Source organism: Apiotrichum porosum, assembly GCF_003942205.1.
Source record: "Apiotrichum porosum strain DSM 27194 chromosome Unknown scaffold_2, whole genome shotgun sequence".
Lineage (NCBI taxonomy): Eukaryota > Fungi > Basidiomycota > Tremellomycetes > Trichosporonales > Trichosporonaceae > Apiotrichum > Apiotrichum porosum.
This window is the reverse complement of record NW_021167109.1, coordinates 2,314,912-2,333,516: the sequence shown is the minus strand read 5'-3', so window position 1 is coordinate 2,333,516 and position 18,605 is coordinate 2,314,912. Positions and strand designations below refer to the sequence as shown.

Below are 18,605 nucleotides of genomic sequence, written 5' to 3'. Positions count from 1 at the left end.
TGGTGTGGTGATCGTGAGTCGAGTCTCTTTGCAACAATGGTGTCGGTCCGCCAAGGTCGACAATGAACTGTTGATACATGAAATTTAATTTACACGTCATAAAACCCGCGTCCTCGGCTCTGACCGCCAATGTCGACAACACAACCATAGTCCTTTGGTTCAACTTCACCGCCATGACAGCACCAACACGACCTGCTGCCGCAGTCATGCGTCCACTTCGACCAGCAGAACAGCAATGGGTATTTGACCCGGCCATGCTCGAACGTACCCCCTCGCGCGCGGACGGTATCTCGCTGGAAGAGGAGCTGGAGCGCCGGAAAGAGGCCATTGTGTTCATGCGAAGTCTCTGGTTGAGGGTAGCTCAGTGAGTTCGAGAGCAAGACGCAGTCCAGCTAATGGCCAGATACATCAAGCCGCCCCGAGAAGACCCAGAGAGCTATCTCTTCAAGGGGCCCCTCACGGCCGCTGCAACGCTTGTCCACCGCTTCTTCATGCGCCGATCCGTCAAGGACTTCGAGCCAAAAGTGCGTCCTCCTTTCCGTCGGTGAAGGTCAGTTGCTGATGCCACAGCTCATCGCACCCACCATCCTCTTTCTTGCTTCCAAAGTCGAAGAGGACCCTATGCGCCTACGCCACATCATCAACGCATGTTTGCAAAAGTTTGAGCCGGGCTCGCCCATCTGGGAACCACAGGGCGACAATGACATTCAGCCTCTCGAGCACCGGCGCTGGGAGAAGGAGCTGCTTGCGATTGAAGAGGTGGCCCTCGAGGCATTGTGCTTTGACATGATTGTTGAACAGCCGTGGCCTATTCTCTGGCAAGCTGTCAAGGGCCTCAACACTGTGTGGGACGAGCCCGAGTCCAGCGCCGCTGCCGAGGCGCGCGCAGCCGCCAACGGGTCCAGTACCCAGGGTGATGATGCAAGCGCAAATGGCGACCCGAAGGGCAAGTCGCGTGCGACTGAGGCTGTCGTATGTGAGCTTGGTTGGGCAATGCTCAACGAGGGATATCTCTCGCCTCTCCCCGTCCTCCACCCTGCGCCGATCATTGCCTTTGCCGTATTTGCCCTGGTCCTCGCCATGGTGGACGAGGTGCCAGTATCGACTGCGACAGCAACGGCAGCAGAGCTGGGCGACAAGTTTGGTCTCGATATCCAATTTGACGAGGCCGAGGGTGCCAAGGGGACGGACGTTGCGGCTGTTAAAGGTGAGCTTTGGGCTAGTTAATATTAGAGCTGACAAGACAGACGCAGTGAGACAGTACATTGAATACTGCGACGCCGGTATCATTGACAAGGGGTTGTTGCAGTATATTGTGGTCAGTTGGGCTGTGCGGAGCCTTGAGCCAAAAGCTGACAGCACAGTCTGAGCCAACAGGAGGCAAGCCTCAAGTGTACCATCGCCGGCTCAAGTTGACATCGGCTGTCAACGGCGGCGCAAGTGGGACGTCACCGACAGCCAACGGGAGGAAGAAGTAGACCAGCAGTGTATAAAGTACCTAAAGCTCATGTCATTGTCATTGCATATATGGATACAACAGATGGTGTCAATGGGGGTCCCTTCCCTCTCTAGTATTCTACACTCCAATGGACGCCAGCCAGCCGCGTGCTCCGCCTCCGCCGTCACCACGGCCACGTCCAGCCCCTGGTGCCACCAACATGGACGGTAACAGTGGGTTGGCGCTTGCGGCTGATGCCTTGCGGTTACGCTTGGATGCCTGGACGCAGAGGTTGATCTCGTTGATGTTCGTCTCGAGGACCAGGCCGCCCTGGATGATCTCGTTGAGAACATACTGCACCTCGTCAAAGTGGAAGATGAGGTCAAGCTCGCACACGTTTTCGAACGCGCGGTCGAGGCTCTCGACAAAGACCTGGATGAGGTCGAGGATACCGAGCTCCGACTCTGCGCCGTCGACAACGAACACAAAGTACAAGGTGGCGTAGTGGCGGTAGATTACGCGCGTGTCGTCGTCCCGAGTGGAGGTGGCCGTCGACTTGCCCTTGCCGTTACCGCCGTTGCCATTGCCATTGCCGTTGCTGGCAGCTCCCGCGTTGGGCGGGGCAGGAAAGACGAGCTCGGGAGCGTCAAGAAAGTTGCATACGCCAGCAGGCCTGTCCGAGATGAAGGAGAAGATCTGGGAGATGAGTGCCTGCTGGGTGAGGGGCGGTATCGGCGTGTAGAACTTGGACAGCCGGGGCTTGCCTGTGGATCGTGTCAGCGGCAGGTGCGATGGCGTGGCAAGGTCGACGAGCAGCGACGTGGCAAAAGGGTGCGAGCGGAAAGGGGGGAGAGGGGGGGCACTGACCGTGGGTGTTGAAGATGAGGACCGCGTGGATCATGGTGAGTGGCCAGTGGCGGACGAGGAGCGAGAGTGGCCAGTGCAAGATATCGGACGATGGTGAGAGGAAGAGGTGAGCAGCCAGCTGGATGACATGCGGCCGCAATGACCGCACGACGGCTGCGCACGCACACCCCAGGCGCACAGGCGCACGCGCGCCCGTCGGTAGCGACCAGACAAGGGCGTTGGCGCACAGGGTGCCGGGGGTGGTCGCTGCTTAAATCAAAATACACATCATTATCCGCCCTCCACCTAACATTTTGTCCGCGTCGACAACGCAACTTTTCTCGCACCCCACCATCCATCCTCATTCTTCATCTCGTCACCATCTCCAACCTGGTCGAGCGCGGGCGAAAATAACCTGCGCACGAGGTAGTCAAGATGGACGTGAGTCGGCCGCGCCAATTGCCACGCCTAGGTGCTAACTCGTTCACAGCCAGCATTCGTTCAAACCCTGCACCAGCTGCTCGAGGCGAGCATCGCGCCCGACACTGCCGTGATCAAGCAGGTGCGTTGCCACTGAGACACCACACACGCGGAATGTGCAGCTAACAAGTCCTCCAGGCTACTGCTACCCTCAACACTCAGTACTACAAGAACCCCGAGTGCATTCCCGCCCTCTATGAGATCGCGGCCACCAGCCCCAACATGGCGGTACGTGTCCCCCACACACTGGCGGTTTCCTGGTTTCCTGCGCGGAATGCTCTGGCAGAATTTTGCTGGCAGCATGTCACGCTTGGACCATGGTTTTTGCAACTGCCGTAGAGACAGAGGAACATAGGGCTGACGAGGTTCGCAGATCCGCCAGCTTGCGTCGGTTGAGCTTCGCAAGAGGGTGTCGTTCGGTGACGGCAAGCTCTGGAAGAAGACCCCCGAGCCTGTTCGCGCCCAGATCAAGGCCAACATCCTCACCCGCTTGACTCAGGAGACCGCGTGAGTGTTGCGCAACGCGCAGGAGTATGGGAGCGAGACCGCCATCAAGGTACCTCTCCCCATCACTGCTATCGCGTGAACCGAAAAAATATATGCAAAAGAAATCAGCACTGACAGGGCATCAGCTCGATTGTTCGCCACGCCCTTGCCCGTGCCGTCTCGGCCATTGCCGACCTCGAGCTCACTGTCAACCCCCCTCAGTGGCCCGACCTCATGCCCGGTCTCTACCAGGCTGCTCAGTCGACCGAGGTTATCCACCGCGAGACTGCCATCTACGTCCTTTTCTCGCTCCTTGACACCGTCGTCGACACCTTTGAGGAGCACCTGAAGACTCTCTTCGAGCTCTTCTCCAAGTCGCTCGTTGACCCCCAGTCGGGTGAGGTCCGTATGACCACCCTCCGTGCCCTTGCCAAGGTTGCCGAGTACATCACCACCGAGGACAAGCACGACATCAAGGCTTTCCAGGAGCTTATCGTCCCCATGCTCAACGTCCTCCAGCAGGCCGTCACCGACGAGGACCACGACGGCGTCAAGCACGGCTACGATGTCTTTGAGACCCTCCTTATCCTTGACACCCCCCTTGTCTCCAAGCACGTTACCGAGCTTGTCCAGTTCTTCCTTGGTGTCGCCTCGAACCAGGAGGTCGACGAGTCGATGCGTTGCGGTGCTCTTAACGTCCTTGCCTGGATTGTCCGTTACAAGAAGTCCAAGGTGCAGGCTCTTGGCCTCGCCAAGCCCATTGTTGAGGGTCTCCTTCCCATCGGTTGCGAGGAGGACCCCGAGGACGCTGACGAGGACTCTCCTTCGCGTCTCGCCTTCCGCTGCCTCGACTCGCTCTCGCAGTCGCTCCCTCCCCAGCAGGTCTTCCCTGTTCTCTCCGCTCAGCTCCAGGTCTACATGTCGTCGGCCGACCCCCGCATGCGCAAGTCGGCCCTCATGGCCTTCGGTGTCTCGGTTGAGGGCTGCTCGGAGTACATCCGCCCCCACGTTGACCAGCTCTGGTCGGTTATCGAGGGCGGTCTCCGTGACCCCGAGGTGATTGTCCGCAAGGCCGCCTGCATTGCCCTCGGCTGCATGTGCGAGTGGCTCTCGGAGGAGTGCGCTACCCGCCACGCCACCATTGTCCCCATCCTCTTCGACCTCATCGTCGACCCCGCCACCCAGAAGAACGCCTGCACTTGCCTCGACTCGTACCTCGAGATTCTCGGTGACGACATTGTCAACTACCTCCCCCTCCTCATGGAGCGTCTCCTCATCCTCCTCGAGTCTGGCCCCGTCAAGGTCAAGATCACCGTCACTGGCGCCATCGGCTCGGCCGCTCACGCCGCCAAGGACAAGTTCCGCCCCTACTTTGACCAGACCATCAAGCGTCTTGTGCCCTTCATCACCCTTGCCGGTGACGAGGACGAGATGGACCTCCGTGGTGTTGCCACCGACACCATCGGCACCATCGCCGAGGCTGTTGGCGCTGAGCTCTTCCGCCCCTTCTTCCAGGAGATGATGAAGGCCGCCTTTGAGGCCCTCACCATGGACAACACCCGCCTCCGCGAGTCGTCGTTCATCTTCTTCGGTGTCATGGCCCAGGTCTTCGAGGGCGAGTTCTCCGTCTTCCTTCCCCAGTGTGTCCCTGCTCTTGTTGCCTCGTGCCAGCAGAACGAGTCGGCCGACGAGTACCTCGAGGAGGGCACCAACGTCAACGACGCTGCCGCTGCCTTCGCCACCGGTGCCGGTGCCGACGACGAGGACGACCTTGAGGAGGAGACCGACCTTGACGCTCTCGAGGCCATGTTCTCGAAGGTCAACTCGGCCGTCGCTATTGAGAAGGAGGTTGCCGCCGACACTATCGGCGAGCTGTTCAACGCCACCAAGGCTGCCTTCCTTCCCTACGTTGAGGAGACCATGCAGGTCCTCATCGACCTCCTTGACCACTACTACGAGGGTATCCGCAAGGCTGCCGTCGGCGCTCTCTTCCAGTTCATCAAGGCTGTGTACGAGCTTGCCGGTGCCGAGGACTGGGTCCCCGGAGCTGTCGTCAAGGTTCCCTTCCACGCCGACGTCAAGAAGATTGTCGACCACATCCTCCCCCACATCTTCGAGAACTGGAAGACTGAGGACGACAAGTGCGTATTGTTTTCTGATTTGTCCTTTCCTCCTTTCCCCCTTCTCCTCCCCACGTTTGAGACTCTGCTCTCAAATGATGACAAACTTTACTCAGCTCACTTCGAGTGGTCGCCCCCAAAGAGGGGCTCCGTGAGACCAACCTATCACAAACTTATCTGAATCCTTCTCTCTTCCCCCTCCATTTTCCATCGCACTGTTTGGACTACGTGCTGACTGTGCAGGGGTGTTGTGATCCTTCTCTGCTCGGAGCTCGCCGACTCGATGAACAAGTGCGGCCCCGCTCTTGTTGAGGGCCACCTCGACACTGTCGCCACCCTCGCCATTGAGATCCTCGAGAAGAAGTCGCTCTGCCAGCAGGACCCCGACGGAGACGACGAGGCCGCCGCTGACGGTGACTCGTCCGAGTACGAGTCGGCTCTCATCTCGAACGCCGCCGACGTCTTCGGCGCCATGGCCGCTGTCCTTGGCCCCGACTTTGCCCAGGCTTTCGGCCAGGTCCTCCCCCTCATCTCCAAGTACGCTGAGGCTAAGCGCATCTCGTCGGAGCGCTCAATGGCCATTGGCTCGCTTGGCGAGGTCATTGTTGGCCTCAAGGGCGGTGTCACCCAGTTCACCCAGCCCTTGCTCGAGGTCATCTCGCGTGGTCTCCAGGACGAGGAGGCTGACGTCCGCTCCAACTCGGCCTTCGCCGCCGGTGTTCTGATCCAGAACTCGGAGCAGGACCTCTCGCAGCACTTCCCCGCCGTGCTCGGTGTGCTCCAGAACTTCTTCACCGTTCCCGAGCACTCGGCTCCCGCCGTGTACAACGCCCGCGACAACGCCGCCGGTGCCCTCGGCCGCATGGTTGTCAAGAACGCCGCTGCCCTTCCCCTCGACCAGGTCGTCTCGGCCCTCGCGTCGGTCATGCCCCTGCAGTTTGACCCCCTCGAGAACCGTGCCGTCTACGGTGCCATCTTCACCCTGTTCCGCTCGCACCCCCAGGTGCTTGAGGCCCAGCTTGACCATCTCCTCCAGGCGTTTGCTTACAACCTCTCGCCCGCCAACGAGGACGACACCACCCCCGAGACTCGCGCCGAGCTCCGCGCCCTCGTCGAGCACCTCAAGGCCTCCGTGCCCGAGAAGGTTGCCGCCGCTGGCCTTTAAAAAAAATCATTACCGGGAGTGTAGTGCAATGACCCCTAATGCCCTCAATATTTTTGTGTGAACGTACTCATACCCTCCATAGTCTTTCACCCCCATGTAGACGTGCATGTTTCTCGAGAAACACAATTGCATTCAGACTGAGAAAAACCAACGTTCGCGAAGCAGTGGCAAGCAAAAGAGTGGAAACTTGGACTGAAAACACTAACAAATGGCAAACATCGGAGAGAGTGGCAGGTGGCCAGCATCAATCTGTGCTTACTGACTGGTCTTACGGCACTCGATGCATGCTATTGATCTTCAACCAAGAGAAGACCTAGTGAGCGTTACTCTTCGGCTCGCGGTGATACGTCCCTGCCACTTGTGGCACTCTGTATGTCCTGTCCGTGTTTGTTATGCAGTCGGACCAGTTGAGCATGTGGCAGAGGACTGAGAGGACACGTCGGGATCGCTGTACACTGTGGCATATCAAAGTTGATATGGCACTCGCGCTCTAGGCCAATTGCCAGTCGGCCACTGGGGGTTACCACGTCTCGAGGAAGCCAGTCCGACCGATGTGCAGTAGGTGTGTAGTGGGGCATGTATACGACGTCAATCAAGGCGACCGTCCTCTACAACCGCTTATGCCTAGACTGTACCGATGATCTACAGACAACATCGCGCGGGCAATGGCGAAGAGAGCACGGCGATGGTTTCGAAGAGAGTGCGACCGTGCTACGTATGCAGTCAACGAGAACACCACGATCCTAAACAGGTGCTGCCTGCCACAGGTAGCTGAGACTACCTGGAACCAAGTCGGGGCCACAGTTCGTTCGACCAACTCTGTGGCAAATCACGCTGGACCCCCACGACGCACCCACTGTGCATGCCATAGCTGTCCTCTCCACTGCATGTTCCACTGAATACAATGGCGACGGAGACATGCATGGGCCAAAGAAGACTCGCTCCTCTGAAGCATGTCACGTCTTCCCCCCGGGGCCACCGCCAACGCCCCAAACGCGCCGCCACACTGCCACCGCCGCCACAGCAACGACGACGACGTAAAACGGTGCTGCCGCCACCACCAAACACCGCAATCCGAAACTGGCAGCCCAAGCACCAAGGCAAGCCAAGGAAGCCAGGTGGCCAGGTGGCCAGGTGAAAGACAAGGAACAAATCCGACAAGCCTTGCCGGTAAAGCGGGCACTAACGAGCCCGGGTGGGGCGGTTTGCGGGGTCGACGTAGACAAAAAAAAAAGAGCACATGTGCTGTGGCGCCCCCACGACTGGGCGACGAGGGCGGACCTGATCAAGCATGCCTAGCGCTTGCGAGGTCGATCCTACAGGCACTCGGGTGAGAAGGCACTGGTGCAAAGTGTTCAAGTGCGATTCGGTGAATGTGAATGGTACCAGTGCCGCGACGACTCGTGGGGAGGTTCCATGAAAGAGATAATGGACAAGGACGACAATGTCGAGGAACGCGACCAGCGCACGCCAACGCCATTGTCACCCACCCACCACCCACACCCCACCCCGGGACGGACCTGATTGACCCCACTGCGTGGCGCTCACCTCACACCGGGAAGGCTGGCGAGACGAGCAAGACAGCTTCTGTTTCGTACCGTGATGGCAGGTACAGAGGAGTTGTAACGTCTCCATCCTCTCGGTTGGATGTGGGGTTGGTGGGGTAGGCCTCTCCGTCAGGCCAATCGCACAGGCACGATCAGGAGAGACATGAGGGCAAGGGGGAGACGGGGGGACGACGAATGCGCACCATCTCCGGCAATCGTGTTCGAGGCACTGCCGACAATACAAGGAAACTGCCTTCACCACACGCAATCAGCACAATCCGCGCTAGTGGAATGAGGAGTGTATAGCGCGTGCGCGGAGGCGCGTCGTCACGTCCTTTGATAATGAAAAGAGACACCATGGCTGATGGCGTTGTGCAAGGAAAATATCGCGTCGGAGCAACAAGTTGTGGTGCGTTGTGGTGCAGCCAGAGGATGTACCTTGACCTAGTGCCTGGAGAGTGGGGAACGAGGTGCCCAGTTACAGAAGCAAGCTCTTCCCCTCTTTGAACCCGATAAGGAATGGAGTAAGCCTCTGCGACGACAGGACCCGAACGTTGCCCGGCCACAACCACAAGCGGAGGCTTCCCTTCGCTTCTGTGAGAGGATCCTCGGAACGACACGGTGTGGTTGAAACGGAGGAGGGTTGTTTGCAGTGCTGGGACGCGTATGCAGGTCAGGGGAGCCCCCCTTGACTTTGTTCAACGGCGGGCCGACGGGGGTATGCGGGCACCGTGTCGCCCACGCCTTGCCCATGTTTTGCTGGCCGGCCATGGCCAATGCGTCCCGAGCACGGTGTGTCTAGGAAGAAGGCATGAGCATGTCGTTTGTTCGTCTACAGGAGAACCACAGTGCCTGCCTCTGGGCCTCTGTCTCAGCTACCGCCTCTGACTGGCCGAGCAACATATGGGATTCCCGTCACGGAAACGGAATCGCCGGCTGAAAATAACGACTTCCCCACAGACAGCAAGCAAGCGAAAGAGGTCTGTGCGCGTCCATGCCCAGCGGCCAGCGGGTCCGAGACGCCGACGCCGACGCCTGTGGGGCGGGGATCGAGCGCCGACGTACGACATGTCTCGTCCACTTTTGCGTCCACTCTATTTTGCGCATTCGGTCCAGGGGCCACAGCTGTGAATGCAATCGCCAAATCCAGTGACCCCTTGGCCATAATCGATCAGACGCGGTGACCGCCTCAGGTACAGTACTGTCTATTCTGTTAACCGAACCTGCCTCCCTCTCTCCCTGCTCTATCATCACAGATCTGGGGGGTCATCCCTGCTGCTTCACGTGTGTGCATATGAGATTGAGATTACCTGGTTCATTGGGGCGACCCATTTGGTGTGGCCGTTTGTGGAGCGCGGCGCCCAGTCGTGGAGAACTGTAGGGTGCAAAATGGCTGTGGCGCTGCGATGTGGCTGAAACCCCCACTACGCACCCCGGATGCCGCAACTGCCACCACTGGGCAGCGGCTGGGCACCGCCCAGCCTGCGATCCTGCGAACGCGATTGCTTATGCGGGGTAGAGGTCCGGGGGCGGTGGGGGTGGGGGAGTAAACGGCCGGTCGGTCCTGGCTGTCCTGGCTCCAACGATCATCAACACGGACCTCACAGGGAGCAAAGTGGACTGGGCTGGAAAAGCAAACACCGAACACGCTAGTGATGAGCACATGTATGGAGTGGCGCCATGGGACCTGGCTGACCTGGTCGCCTCGCGCGGGTGGACACATTGATGCGAGATCTCAACGAGGTCCACAGTGGCAATTGCAAGTGTGGTGGCAGAGATCTGGGAACGCAGCAGGGGCCACCACACGACACGCTACGGTGCGAAACACGGTACGCGCACGGCACCTCCGGCCCCGCCACTGTTTCTAATTTTCCTATGGTTTATTACATTTTTTCTATTTATTTTCGGTCTTGGTCTGCCATCTCTCATGTCATATCTTTTGCGCCACACCACTCGCACGCTGCACGGATGTGCCGTGGGGTGGTGGTGGGAGGCGGTGATGATCGCGTTTGGACCCACGCGCAAAGGTGGCGCCCGGCGTCCGCCCACGCACCGTGCCCAGTTCCAGTTCCAGTGAGCAAGTGAACTGTGCACTTTGTATTGTGAGTAGGTGGGGGTAAAATACCAATCGACGATGATGACAAGTCCGTGAACCCCCGCGGTCTTGAGGCACCCTGTGTACCGGTCATTCAGATCGTGGATATGGGGCATCGGGATGGGCGGGATACAGGCTGCGCAGAGATTTGGGACGGGATACGCGCAGTGCAGTGCTGCGGCTGATACTGGAGGGCACGAGGCGTACCGAGATGGGCACGACGGTGGCTGCGGGGAGGTGGTGGTGGTTGACAACGAGCGAGCTGCCCGGTGGCTGTCAGATGCGCCGGACACAGGATCTCCATGCAGCAACACAACCAGGGTTGGGGGCCGTCCCGTGTCTGTGAAAAGTGTTACGGACCCCAGTTCTGGATCGAAGCAAGACTTCTTGTGTCAAAGAGTCAGAGTCAGAGTCAGAGTCAGAGAAAGAAAAAGAAAAAAAATTGGACGCACAGTCCGCCACAGTAGAAGCGAGGACGCCGCGGCCGGCCGGCGTCCTTTGGGGGGGTGGCTTGGTACCTCTATCGCCTCTTGCATTCGTGTCCTGGATACTGGCGGCGCCACCACAGCGTGCGGGCCATGTCCCTTCCCTCGACCTTGGATGTGCTCTCCCTCAGGGGCCAACATGCCAAGCGACCCAACAGCATCCTGTAACGGGGCAGTCTGCGTGGTTTTGCCCATCCGCAGGTATACGGACGGACGGACGGACGGATGGCTCGGTTGAATTTAGAAAATTAATTCTGAAGGTTGTCCCTAGTGAAACGCGCAGGGACGCTCGTATCGGTCGGTCAGTCACCTCTTCTCTCTCTTGCGTTGTCCGGACCCCGAGCTGGTGGGTATCTCTGCCATGGGCCCTAAAAACGCCGGGCCAATGTCTCGCCGGCTATGCACGCTGCCGTCCTCAGGACACACCCCTTGCCCGTGTGGATCTGCACATGTCCATCGCCGACGAGGAGGAGGTCGGTGTGCTAAGTGAGAGAGCCCGAAGGGTGGAACTGTGAGTGCCCGAAAAGGGTCGACTCCGGACCGATAGTTGGTGTCCTGCGCAGCGGCTGTTTCAAATAACCAATATTTCGTGCATCGGCTTCTGATACCGCTCCACCGGCCACCGGCTTGGCAAAGCTGCCCTTGCTGCTGCTGCTCAGTCCTTGTAGGCGACGAACTCGATCTCGACATCGGTGCCGCCGGCAGGGAGCTCGGCGACACCGACGCAGGTGCGCGCCGGTTTGGGGTTGGGCATCATCTCCTTCCACACGTCGTTGACGGCGTTAAAGTCGCGCGAGAGGTCGGACAGGTAAATGTTGGCCTTGACGACATGGGTAAGGTCCATTCCCGAGGCCTTGAGAACGGCTTCGAGGTTCTGAAATATTAAGGAAAAATAAATGGGTTGTCAGTCAGTGGCTGCTGCGGGCGGACGCCCATACGTCTGTATTTCGCCGATGGGGTTGGGTTGATGATACGCACATTGATGACCTGTCGGGTCCTGTCCCCAACGGTGCCTGCCACCATCTTGCCCTCAGGAGTCATACCGACTGAGCCCGACGTGTAGACAAAGTTTCCCGCGCGGACCGCTTGCGAGTACTGCGAAAGAGACGTCGAAAGAACGAAGGCGTCAGCGGGGCTAGAAGGGCTCGGGGCGGGGGGATGGAGACAGGGCGGGACGCGTTAATTGGCATGCATGAAAGGTGTCACGACACGCCATCCGCGTTATTTGGTCGTCGCGGCGCCACATCCTCTCCCTCTCCACACTCACGATTCCAGCAAGAGGCGCGGGTGCGTCGTTGGTGAGCGTGCACTGGTCTTCCTTGGGCATGGTGATGATGATATGTGCGAAGGCAACATGAAAGACGATGGGTTGCTATGCATGACACGTATGTTTTGTCGTAAAGTGGGGGAAAGTGGGGGGTCAGGCTAATCGATGACATTCCGCCAGTTACCGCCAGTATTGGTGCCGATTTCCATCATGACCTTCCATTACGAGAACGCTGTTCTTCGGCTGGAACATTCCTATTGCTGAAGCACTAATTGGGATCGTGAGATCCAGTGGCCAGTTGCCAGTTGCTTCACTGCTATGGGTCTCCAAGCGAGGTGGACCCAACAGCCTGGACTGGCGTTAGCGCGAGCACAACCTATTAGTCTTCCTGTCATCACGGTGCTAAAGGGGCCACTGGAATGGTCCATAATCTGGGTCCCCGAGCGCGATAACAACTAGCGGCGGAGAAAGAATAAGGAAAAAGTGCACGCGTTCAACGGCTGCATACTACAAGCTACATGGATGTATCGCTACACAGACGCAATCTCGATGGGTTGTGTACGTCGGGTTTGCCAGCGTACGTGAGCCAACGAGGATTGCCAAATTTAATTCTCGACGGGCTCAGGGGTCGGCAAGAGGAGTAAAAGGTGACGAAGGTTGCGATAAAGCAACCGAGTTTTCAGAGAATATAGGGATCACTGCCTGCCAGATAATGTCAGCGGCCGTTGCGAAAAAACGAGGCTCACAGAGCACACACTCACAATGTCACGGAGGGGTCGGAATCAGAATCGGAAGAGTGGGGAGCGGGGGGTGAGAGGGAATCACAGAGGCATTTCTCTGCAGGCCGTGTATCGTGTGCGCTGCAGAGGATGCCGATCGAGCTTGAGGCTGTGCGGCGCTCGGTGGGGATACAGAGGGGGGGCGGCGGCGCGGGCCTTACCCGTTGATAGCGGGTGGGATGACGGAGAGCAAAGGGTGGTATCAGGTTGTGCCTGGAGGCGTTGGGTGACGGGAGCGGGGCGAGGAATGTTGTTGGGGGCATCACGGAAGGGCCACGTTCCTACACAGAGACAGAGAGGCCCCTTGAATCGGCTTAGATCAGGTTGTGATGAGCCATGGTGTAAGGGTTGAAGGTCGGTGTCGCTTGGGTGGGCGTGGAGTAATCGGTGTCAACGCGACCGCCAAGCTGGGTGCTGATGTTGAGGACCTTGCGGTCGTAGCCATTGGCGGCACCGTTGACGCGAGCATCGTACTGGCCGTTGACGTTACCCCACGAGTTGGTGCTGGTGTATGCAAAGCGGCTGTCGGTGGGCGAACCGCCGCCAGAGGACACAGTGTTGGCAGTGGTGGGACGGGTGTCTGAACCAGACCAGGTTGGGGCCGAGGTCAGAAAGGATCCAGTCGAGCTGCGGTGGCTAAAAGGGTCGTCGATCGCACCGGAGTTGTATTGCTGGCCTCCTCCAGTGTACATCGAAGCGTCGGCAGAGTGACGAGCATCGTAGTACTGTTGCGACTGGTTTGGGCCCTCGACACCGGCGGCCGCAGCGGCGGCCTGAGCAGCGTATTCCTTCGAGGCCGCAGTAGCCGCTTCCTCACGCTTCTTGCGACGCCACTCCTTGCGCATGTCCTTGAACTCTGCAGAGGCGGTCAGTGCGTGCACAACGAGATTGACAGCGGACCCTGGAAGCGGATCTAGTGCCTACTTACGAGCTGGAAGGCGCTTTTCGCCGTGCTTCTGCATAGCCACGTGAGCGTTGAGGTGGTTGAGGGTGCCGTAGGCCTTGTCACAGCCCTTCCACTCGCACGCGTAGATGCGTTCAATCTCGTCGTAGCGGCGGCGGGCACGCTTCTTGGGGGTGGGACCACTGAGGGGGACAAACTGCATGTCGTCCTGCTGGCCCATCATGTAGCGGTTGGCACCGGGGTTGGGGAATGAACCACCGTAGCGCTGGTAGCCGCCCATGCCTTGAACGGACACGGAGCCGTAGCCAGCGGGGACAGCAACGTTGGACTGGTACGAGCCCATGTGGTTGACCAACGTGCGAGCGGGAGGGAGAGCGCCCATGTGCTGGGGGTACGAGGGAAGACCATCCGAAGTCTGGGGGCGGTTCATGCGTTGCTGGTTGGCACTGGCAAGGCCGTTGTTGTAACCATAGTTGGGCGCACCGACTGCAGTGGCCGGGTAGGCAAGACCGGTCTGGGACGCGGTCTGGGGCTGCCACTGGGTGGAATCCGAAGAGACGTAGTGGGGGTCGACGGCAGGGGCCTGCGAGGGAACGATTTCACCGGCAGGCGAAGCAAATGGGTTCTGGAAGCCGCCGTGCTCGCGAATGTCGTCGAGGCTGCCGCGCTTGAGGGCAGCAAAGTCGCGACCGTGAAGGGCCGCAGCCGCGGTCGCGGGGCGACGAGTGTCGATGGGAGGAGGAGCAAAGTCGCGCGAAATGCGAGGGAGAGCCTCGTTGGGAGTAACGTTGCCCGACATGGTGCCGGTGGGGAGGCTGAACTGGGTACTGTTCTGGCCGCTCAGTGGGTAGGTGACGGTGGTCGTGTTTGTGACCTTGGTCTGAGGTGCCTCAAAGGCAAAGTTGTTGGTGGGAGAAGTGTACTTGTTCGACTCGGGGAGGTTGTAGCCTTGGCCAAGCATGGTCACGTCGTTGGAGAGGTCGGCGGAAGACGAGTGGGGGCGGAGGCGGTCCGGAGTAAGAGGAAGTTGTTGGTCGTCTGGCGAGGTGTGGGTAGAGTTGAGAGCCCAGGAAGCAAGGCGACTCGGAGAAGGTGCGGCTTGGTACAGTGCCGAGAACTGGTTGCAGAGGCTGTCGTCCGCGGGTAGACGTGATGGGTATGAAATTTCAGACGTGGTGATGTCTTGAATGCTCATGGGCACGGGAGGACGGGAGGTGGTGCTTTCGGGGCGGTACCACTCTTGTATGCACAGACTCGGCAATGAGGATCTGTGCGAGAGAGAAGAATAGTGGGGACGAGGTTGGGGCTAGTCGCGGTAGACCAAAGGGATGTTGGACAATCTGGACGACTGAAATCCAAAAAGTACGGCGTTCAGTGTGAACGCGTTTCTTTGGTGGAGATGGTTGGTGGTTCGCGTCGAAATGGGACCTTTCAAGTAGTCAGTATGCTGCGAGAATGAAGAGGATGGAAAGAAACGCAAGGCTGGGCCTGGTACTTACAGCAATCGTGAATCGTGTGCTTGGGGGAGGCAGTGTTGGGTGGGGTGTGGGTTGGTTGGTTTGAAACGCGCGACAATCTGGGCGTTGGGTGGGGCGCTGGAGGAGGATGTATCAGTGAATGATGTATGCGCGTGGGTTGTCGGGAGAGGCGCGGATGGCGTTGGGACGTTGAGTTGGGGGGTGGGGGTGGTGGTGTCGGATCAACTGAATGTTGAGAGACAAATGAGGAATGGGGAGGACGAAGAGGCGTGGGTGACAGCAGTCATGCAACGGCTCTTGTTATTATGAGGGGGGTGGGGGGTGGGGTGGGAGACAGAGATGAGAAGGAGGGGGGGGATGGCCAAGGTGCACGGCCCACGTTATGATGTAGGAGAGCCACGAGAGCGAGCAAGGAGAGAGAGAGACAGTACCCACATGTATCCTGTGTTCGGATGGTCCGTTGCGCCGTGTGGGCCGAGTAACACAAGACTCGCAGAAACCTCTGTGGTTTTGCGTGTTGTAGGGAAAGGACAGGCGGGTCCGATGTCGGGCGGCGCGTGCTTGTGTGTGTGCGTGCTTGGGTGCGTGCTTGGGTGGGTTCTTGCGTTGACCAGTTTACCGGTGCCGACGCCGCCGATTGTATACGATCACACTTTTTGCCCGGTGGCCGGTGAAGCGCGGGGGTGATGGGGTTGTGCAGGGAGAGGCAAAAGGGAAGGAGATGAAGGGTGGGCGACGCGGGCGCTTGGGGGGAGGGAGGGCACGAGGTCGGGTGGACGGTGGTGGTGGTGGTGGGGATGGATGGATGGTGTGGCACGGGAGCTGCAGGATGTGTGTGGTGTACGGCACCCCCAGTGTCAACTATGCCTTAGGGACGGCAAGGGCTGAGAGGAACGAGGGAAAATATATATATATCTGTCGAGTGGGGGGGAATGAGGTCGGATGCCGCTGTTATGTGTTCCACGCAGGAACAGGGACAGGTCGGGTTTGTACCCAGGAATAGAGATGGGATGACGTCTGGAGGAGACGGGGAGGGAGGGAGACGGAGGGGAGCAAAAGGTGGAGGAAGGTTGCGAGTTGAGAGGGGGGGAGAGAGAGAGAGAGAGAGAAGACGACAATGGGAGGGTCGTGTGAGGAAGGTGTGCAGGTGAAGGTTTGTGGGATATGTTCTACGACAGAGGAAGAGGATGTCGCTGTCCTCTTTGTATATATGCTCAACCTGTTGTGAGACGGTTGCGTAGTATAAGCGGCCTAGGACGTGGGGGGAGGCTGAGGAAGGAGGAGGCAGGAGACCGAGCAGGGGAGAGGAGATACGAGGACTGAGGAATGCCAGAGAGACCCATCGTACCAAAGGGGGGTGGGGGAGGAATGGGGTAGATGGGATGGTGAGATCGGGGCAGTGCAGCGGCGACGGGCGGGGGAGGAGGGGAGGAGGAAGGGGGGTGCCTCTCTTGTTCTTCTTCTCTCTCGTTGCGTCTCTCTCTCCCTCTGTCTGTATGTGTCTCGCTCTGTGCTTGCGGTATGGGGCAACGACGGACCCAACAACCGTGTTTTGCAATCGTGAGACGCGGCGGTGTGAAGGGGAGGGGGCCGGAGCAAGAGCAAGGACTGACCCGATTGCGGGAGCGCGACAGGATGCAGGAAGAAAGGAAGGAGGATCGGGGGTGGGGGAGAAGGCGGCGGTCAGCGGTCACTGTGGGCGTTGCGGGTGGCCGCCGCCCGCCCGGCCGCCCGCCCTGGAGACGCAGAGAGAACGCACAGAGATCGCAGCGACGACGCAGAGAGAGAGACCGAACCGGATCAACCAGCGCCGGACATGTTATCTCTCGCCCCCGCCGCTGCTTCTCCCGTCGCCGTCAGCGCGCCTGTGCCCTGGCCCTGCACACACACTCATCTGGCCCCTTGTCTTCCTCTGGCCGTTTCAGCCCCGCTGCCCCTCCTCCCCCCTCCTCCCCCACCGGTGGAGCGCGCGCGTATTGATGACCGATGGCAAACGATGTGGCGTCCCTGGTATTTTGCACAGAGACGCAGGCAAGCGGGGGTCCAACTTCCGCAACAGGCTAGTGTGCAACCACTGTGTTGCTCTCCTCTCGCCCGTTGTTCGGAGTGATGGGTGTGGGTGGGGTGGGGTGCCTTGAACCCTCCCCTTCTCCTCTGCCTTTTGGCTCTCTCCGCGCCTGGTGCCATTTGCCCCTGAGAACCACTCTTTTCGCCTCTCGGCAAATCCATCGCGCCGCACACACACAGACAGACACACGCAAGAGAGAGATTTTCGCGCTCGCTCTCCTGTGTGTCTCCGTCGTCAGCCGCTGTCACTCTCCCCATATGCCCTCCAGATCGGGTTGGATGGGCCCTGGTCCACACAGATTGCCCTCCGTGTCCGCATCCGGCTACACGTCTGCATCTGCGCTGACCGCCGCCCGTGTCCGTCGCATCTCGCACTTTTCGCCGTACACGCCGCACACGCCGACGCACGCTGGTCCGCTGGCGGACACAGAGTCTGTCTCTGCCCGCACGCGTCAGTGGCGCATCCCCCCGCCGCGCCCTTGCGTCGTTCCGCCAGGACTGCATCCCGCACCAGGTAGTCACTCCCCCCCGCGCGCCCCGCCTCTTCCCTCTCCTCGAGAACATTTCGTAATCCCATTGTCGGGGGTGTGTGTGTGTGTGTGTCCGACGCCTCGGCGCTGGCAGTGGAACGAGGTGTTGTGGCAGAGCGTGGGGCTCACCGCCACCACCATCGCTGCCGCAGCGATGTCGTCGTCGCGGCGTGTTACATGCATGCATGCATGCAGCCCAGCCCCCAGGCGCAACCGGGGGACAACACCCCCGTCGTCCTGTTTGTCCTCTCAATCCTCTCGCCCCTTGCCACCGGCGAGACCCCACCCGATCGTGACCTCCTGACCTGCTGCGCACCGTCCGCATCCCGTCCACCCGCAGCAGGTGGCGGCCCCGTAACCCGCTGCCTGGCTGGCCTGCATTTGCGCCCAGGGCGCAGCCGCCCCCCTCTTTTACCCGGCTATGGGCCGCACGCCACCGGGGGGCAGGTGATACAGGAGCATGTGTGTGCTTTGGGGGGTCACAATATGCGGTGTCTAACGTCTACATGCCATGACGGAGATGCCTCGGCGGGTTTTGTTATTGCCGTGTCCGTCGACTCCGCCGATTCCCAACTCTCTCTGGCCTCTCTGGCTCTGTCGCTCGGCGTCGCTTGCGCAAACCCTCGTTTACTGCCCGCCCTGCGTGCTCCCCTTGCAGCGCTCCCTTGCTCCTCCGATGAGTGGCCAATCTCCGAAATCCGTTGCTGGTTGAGGGTTCTAGAATAGACGTCATTCATTCCCGAAACATGGTCCCACCAGGTGCAGGTGCGAGCAAGCACACCACACTACTACAGATATTGGTCCCCCGGCCCCCACCCATCTTGGTTTCTCCTGGGTATGATGGTGGAGTGGGTGTGGTGTGCGTAATCCCCATCTGTATCTTGTAGATTGGACGGCGACCGCCGCTCGCTGTCGGTT

General features: G+C 59.5%; 5 protein-coding genes across 5 annotated transcripts; 2 read left to right on the top strand and 3 right to left on the bottom strand.

Moving 5' to 3' along the window:
- Positions 1-173: 173 nt before the first annotated feature.
- On the top strand, positions 174-1,478 carry EHS24_004936 (uncharacterized protein; the record flags this gene model as incomplete). Its single annotated transcript, XM_028620478.1, has 5 exons — positions 174-364; positions 404-524; positions 571-1,207; positions 1,248-1,318; positions 1,365-1,478. 5 exons carry the CDS (start codon positions 174-176, stop codon positions 1,476-1,478), a joined length of 1,134 nt encoding a protein of 377 aa, XP_028479450.1.
- Positions 1,479-1,576: 98 nt separating this feature from the next.
- Positions 1,577-2,339, bottom strand: APS3 (Sigma-adaptin 3A; the record flags this gene model as incomplete). The annotated part of the gene is made up of 2 exons (XM_028620477.1): positions 1,577-2,202; positions 2,306-2,339. 2 exons carry the CDS (start codon positions 2,337-2,339, stop codon positions 1,577-1,579), a joined length of 660 nt encoding a protein of 219 aa, XP_028479449.1.
- A 380-nt stretch (positions 2,340-2,719) lies between these two features.
- EHS24_004934 (uncharacterized protein) lies at positions 2,720-6,535 on the top strand (the record flags this gene model as incomplete). The annotated part of the gene is made up of 6 exons (XM_028620476.1): positions 2,720-2,725; positions 2,775-2,846; positions 2,903-2,992; positions 3,138-3,271; positions 3,397-5,391; positions 5,614-6,535. The coding sequence occupies 6 exons, from the start codon at positions 2,720-2,722 to the stop codon at positions 6,533-6,535; spliced, it is 3,219 nt and encodes a 1,072-aa protein (XP_028479448.1).
- A 4,782-nt stretch (positions 6,536-11,317) lies between these two features.
- On the bottom strand, positions 11,318-11,989 carry EHS24_004933 (uncharacterized protein; the record flags this gene model as incomplete). The annotated part of the gene is made up of 3 exons (XM_028620475.1): positions 11,318-11,536; positions 11,641-11,757; positions 11,930-11,989. The coding sequence occupies 3 exons, from the start codon at positions 11,987-11,989 to the stop codon at positions 11,318-11,320; spliced, it is 396 nt and encodes a 131-aa protein (XP_028479447.1).
- A 1,033-nt stretch (positions 11,990-13,022) lies between these two features.
- On the bottom strand, positions 13,023-14,807 carry EHS24_004932 (uncharacterized protein; the record flags this gene model as incomplete). Its single annotated transcript, XM_028620474.1, has 2 exons — positions 13,023-13,564; positions 13,637-14,807. 2 exons carry the CDS (start codon positions 14,805-14,807, stop codon positions 13,023-13,025), a joined length of 1,713 nt encoding a protein of 570 aa, XP_028479446.1.
- Positions 14,808-18,605: the final 3,798 nt, after the last annotated feature.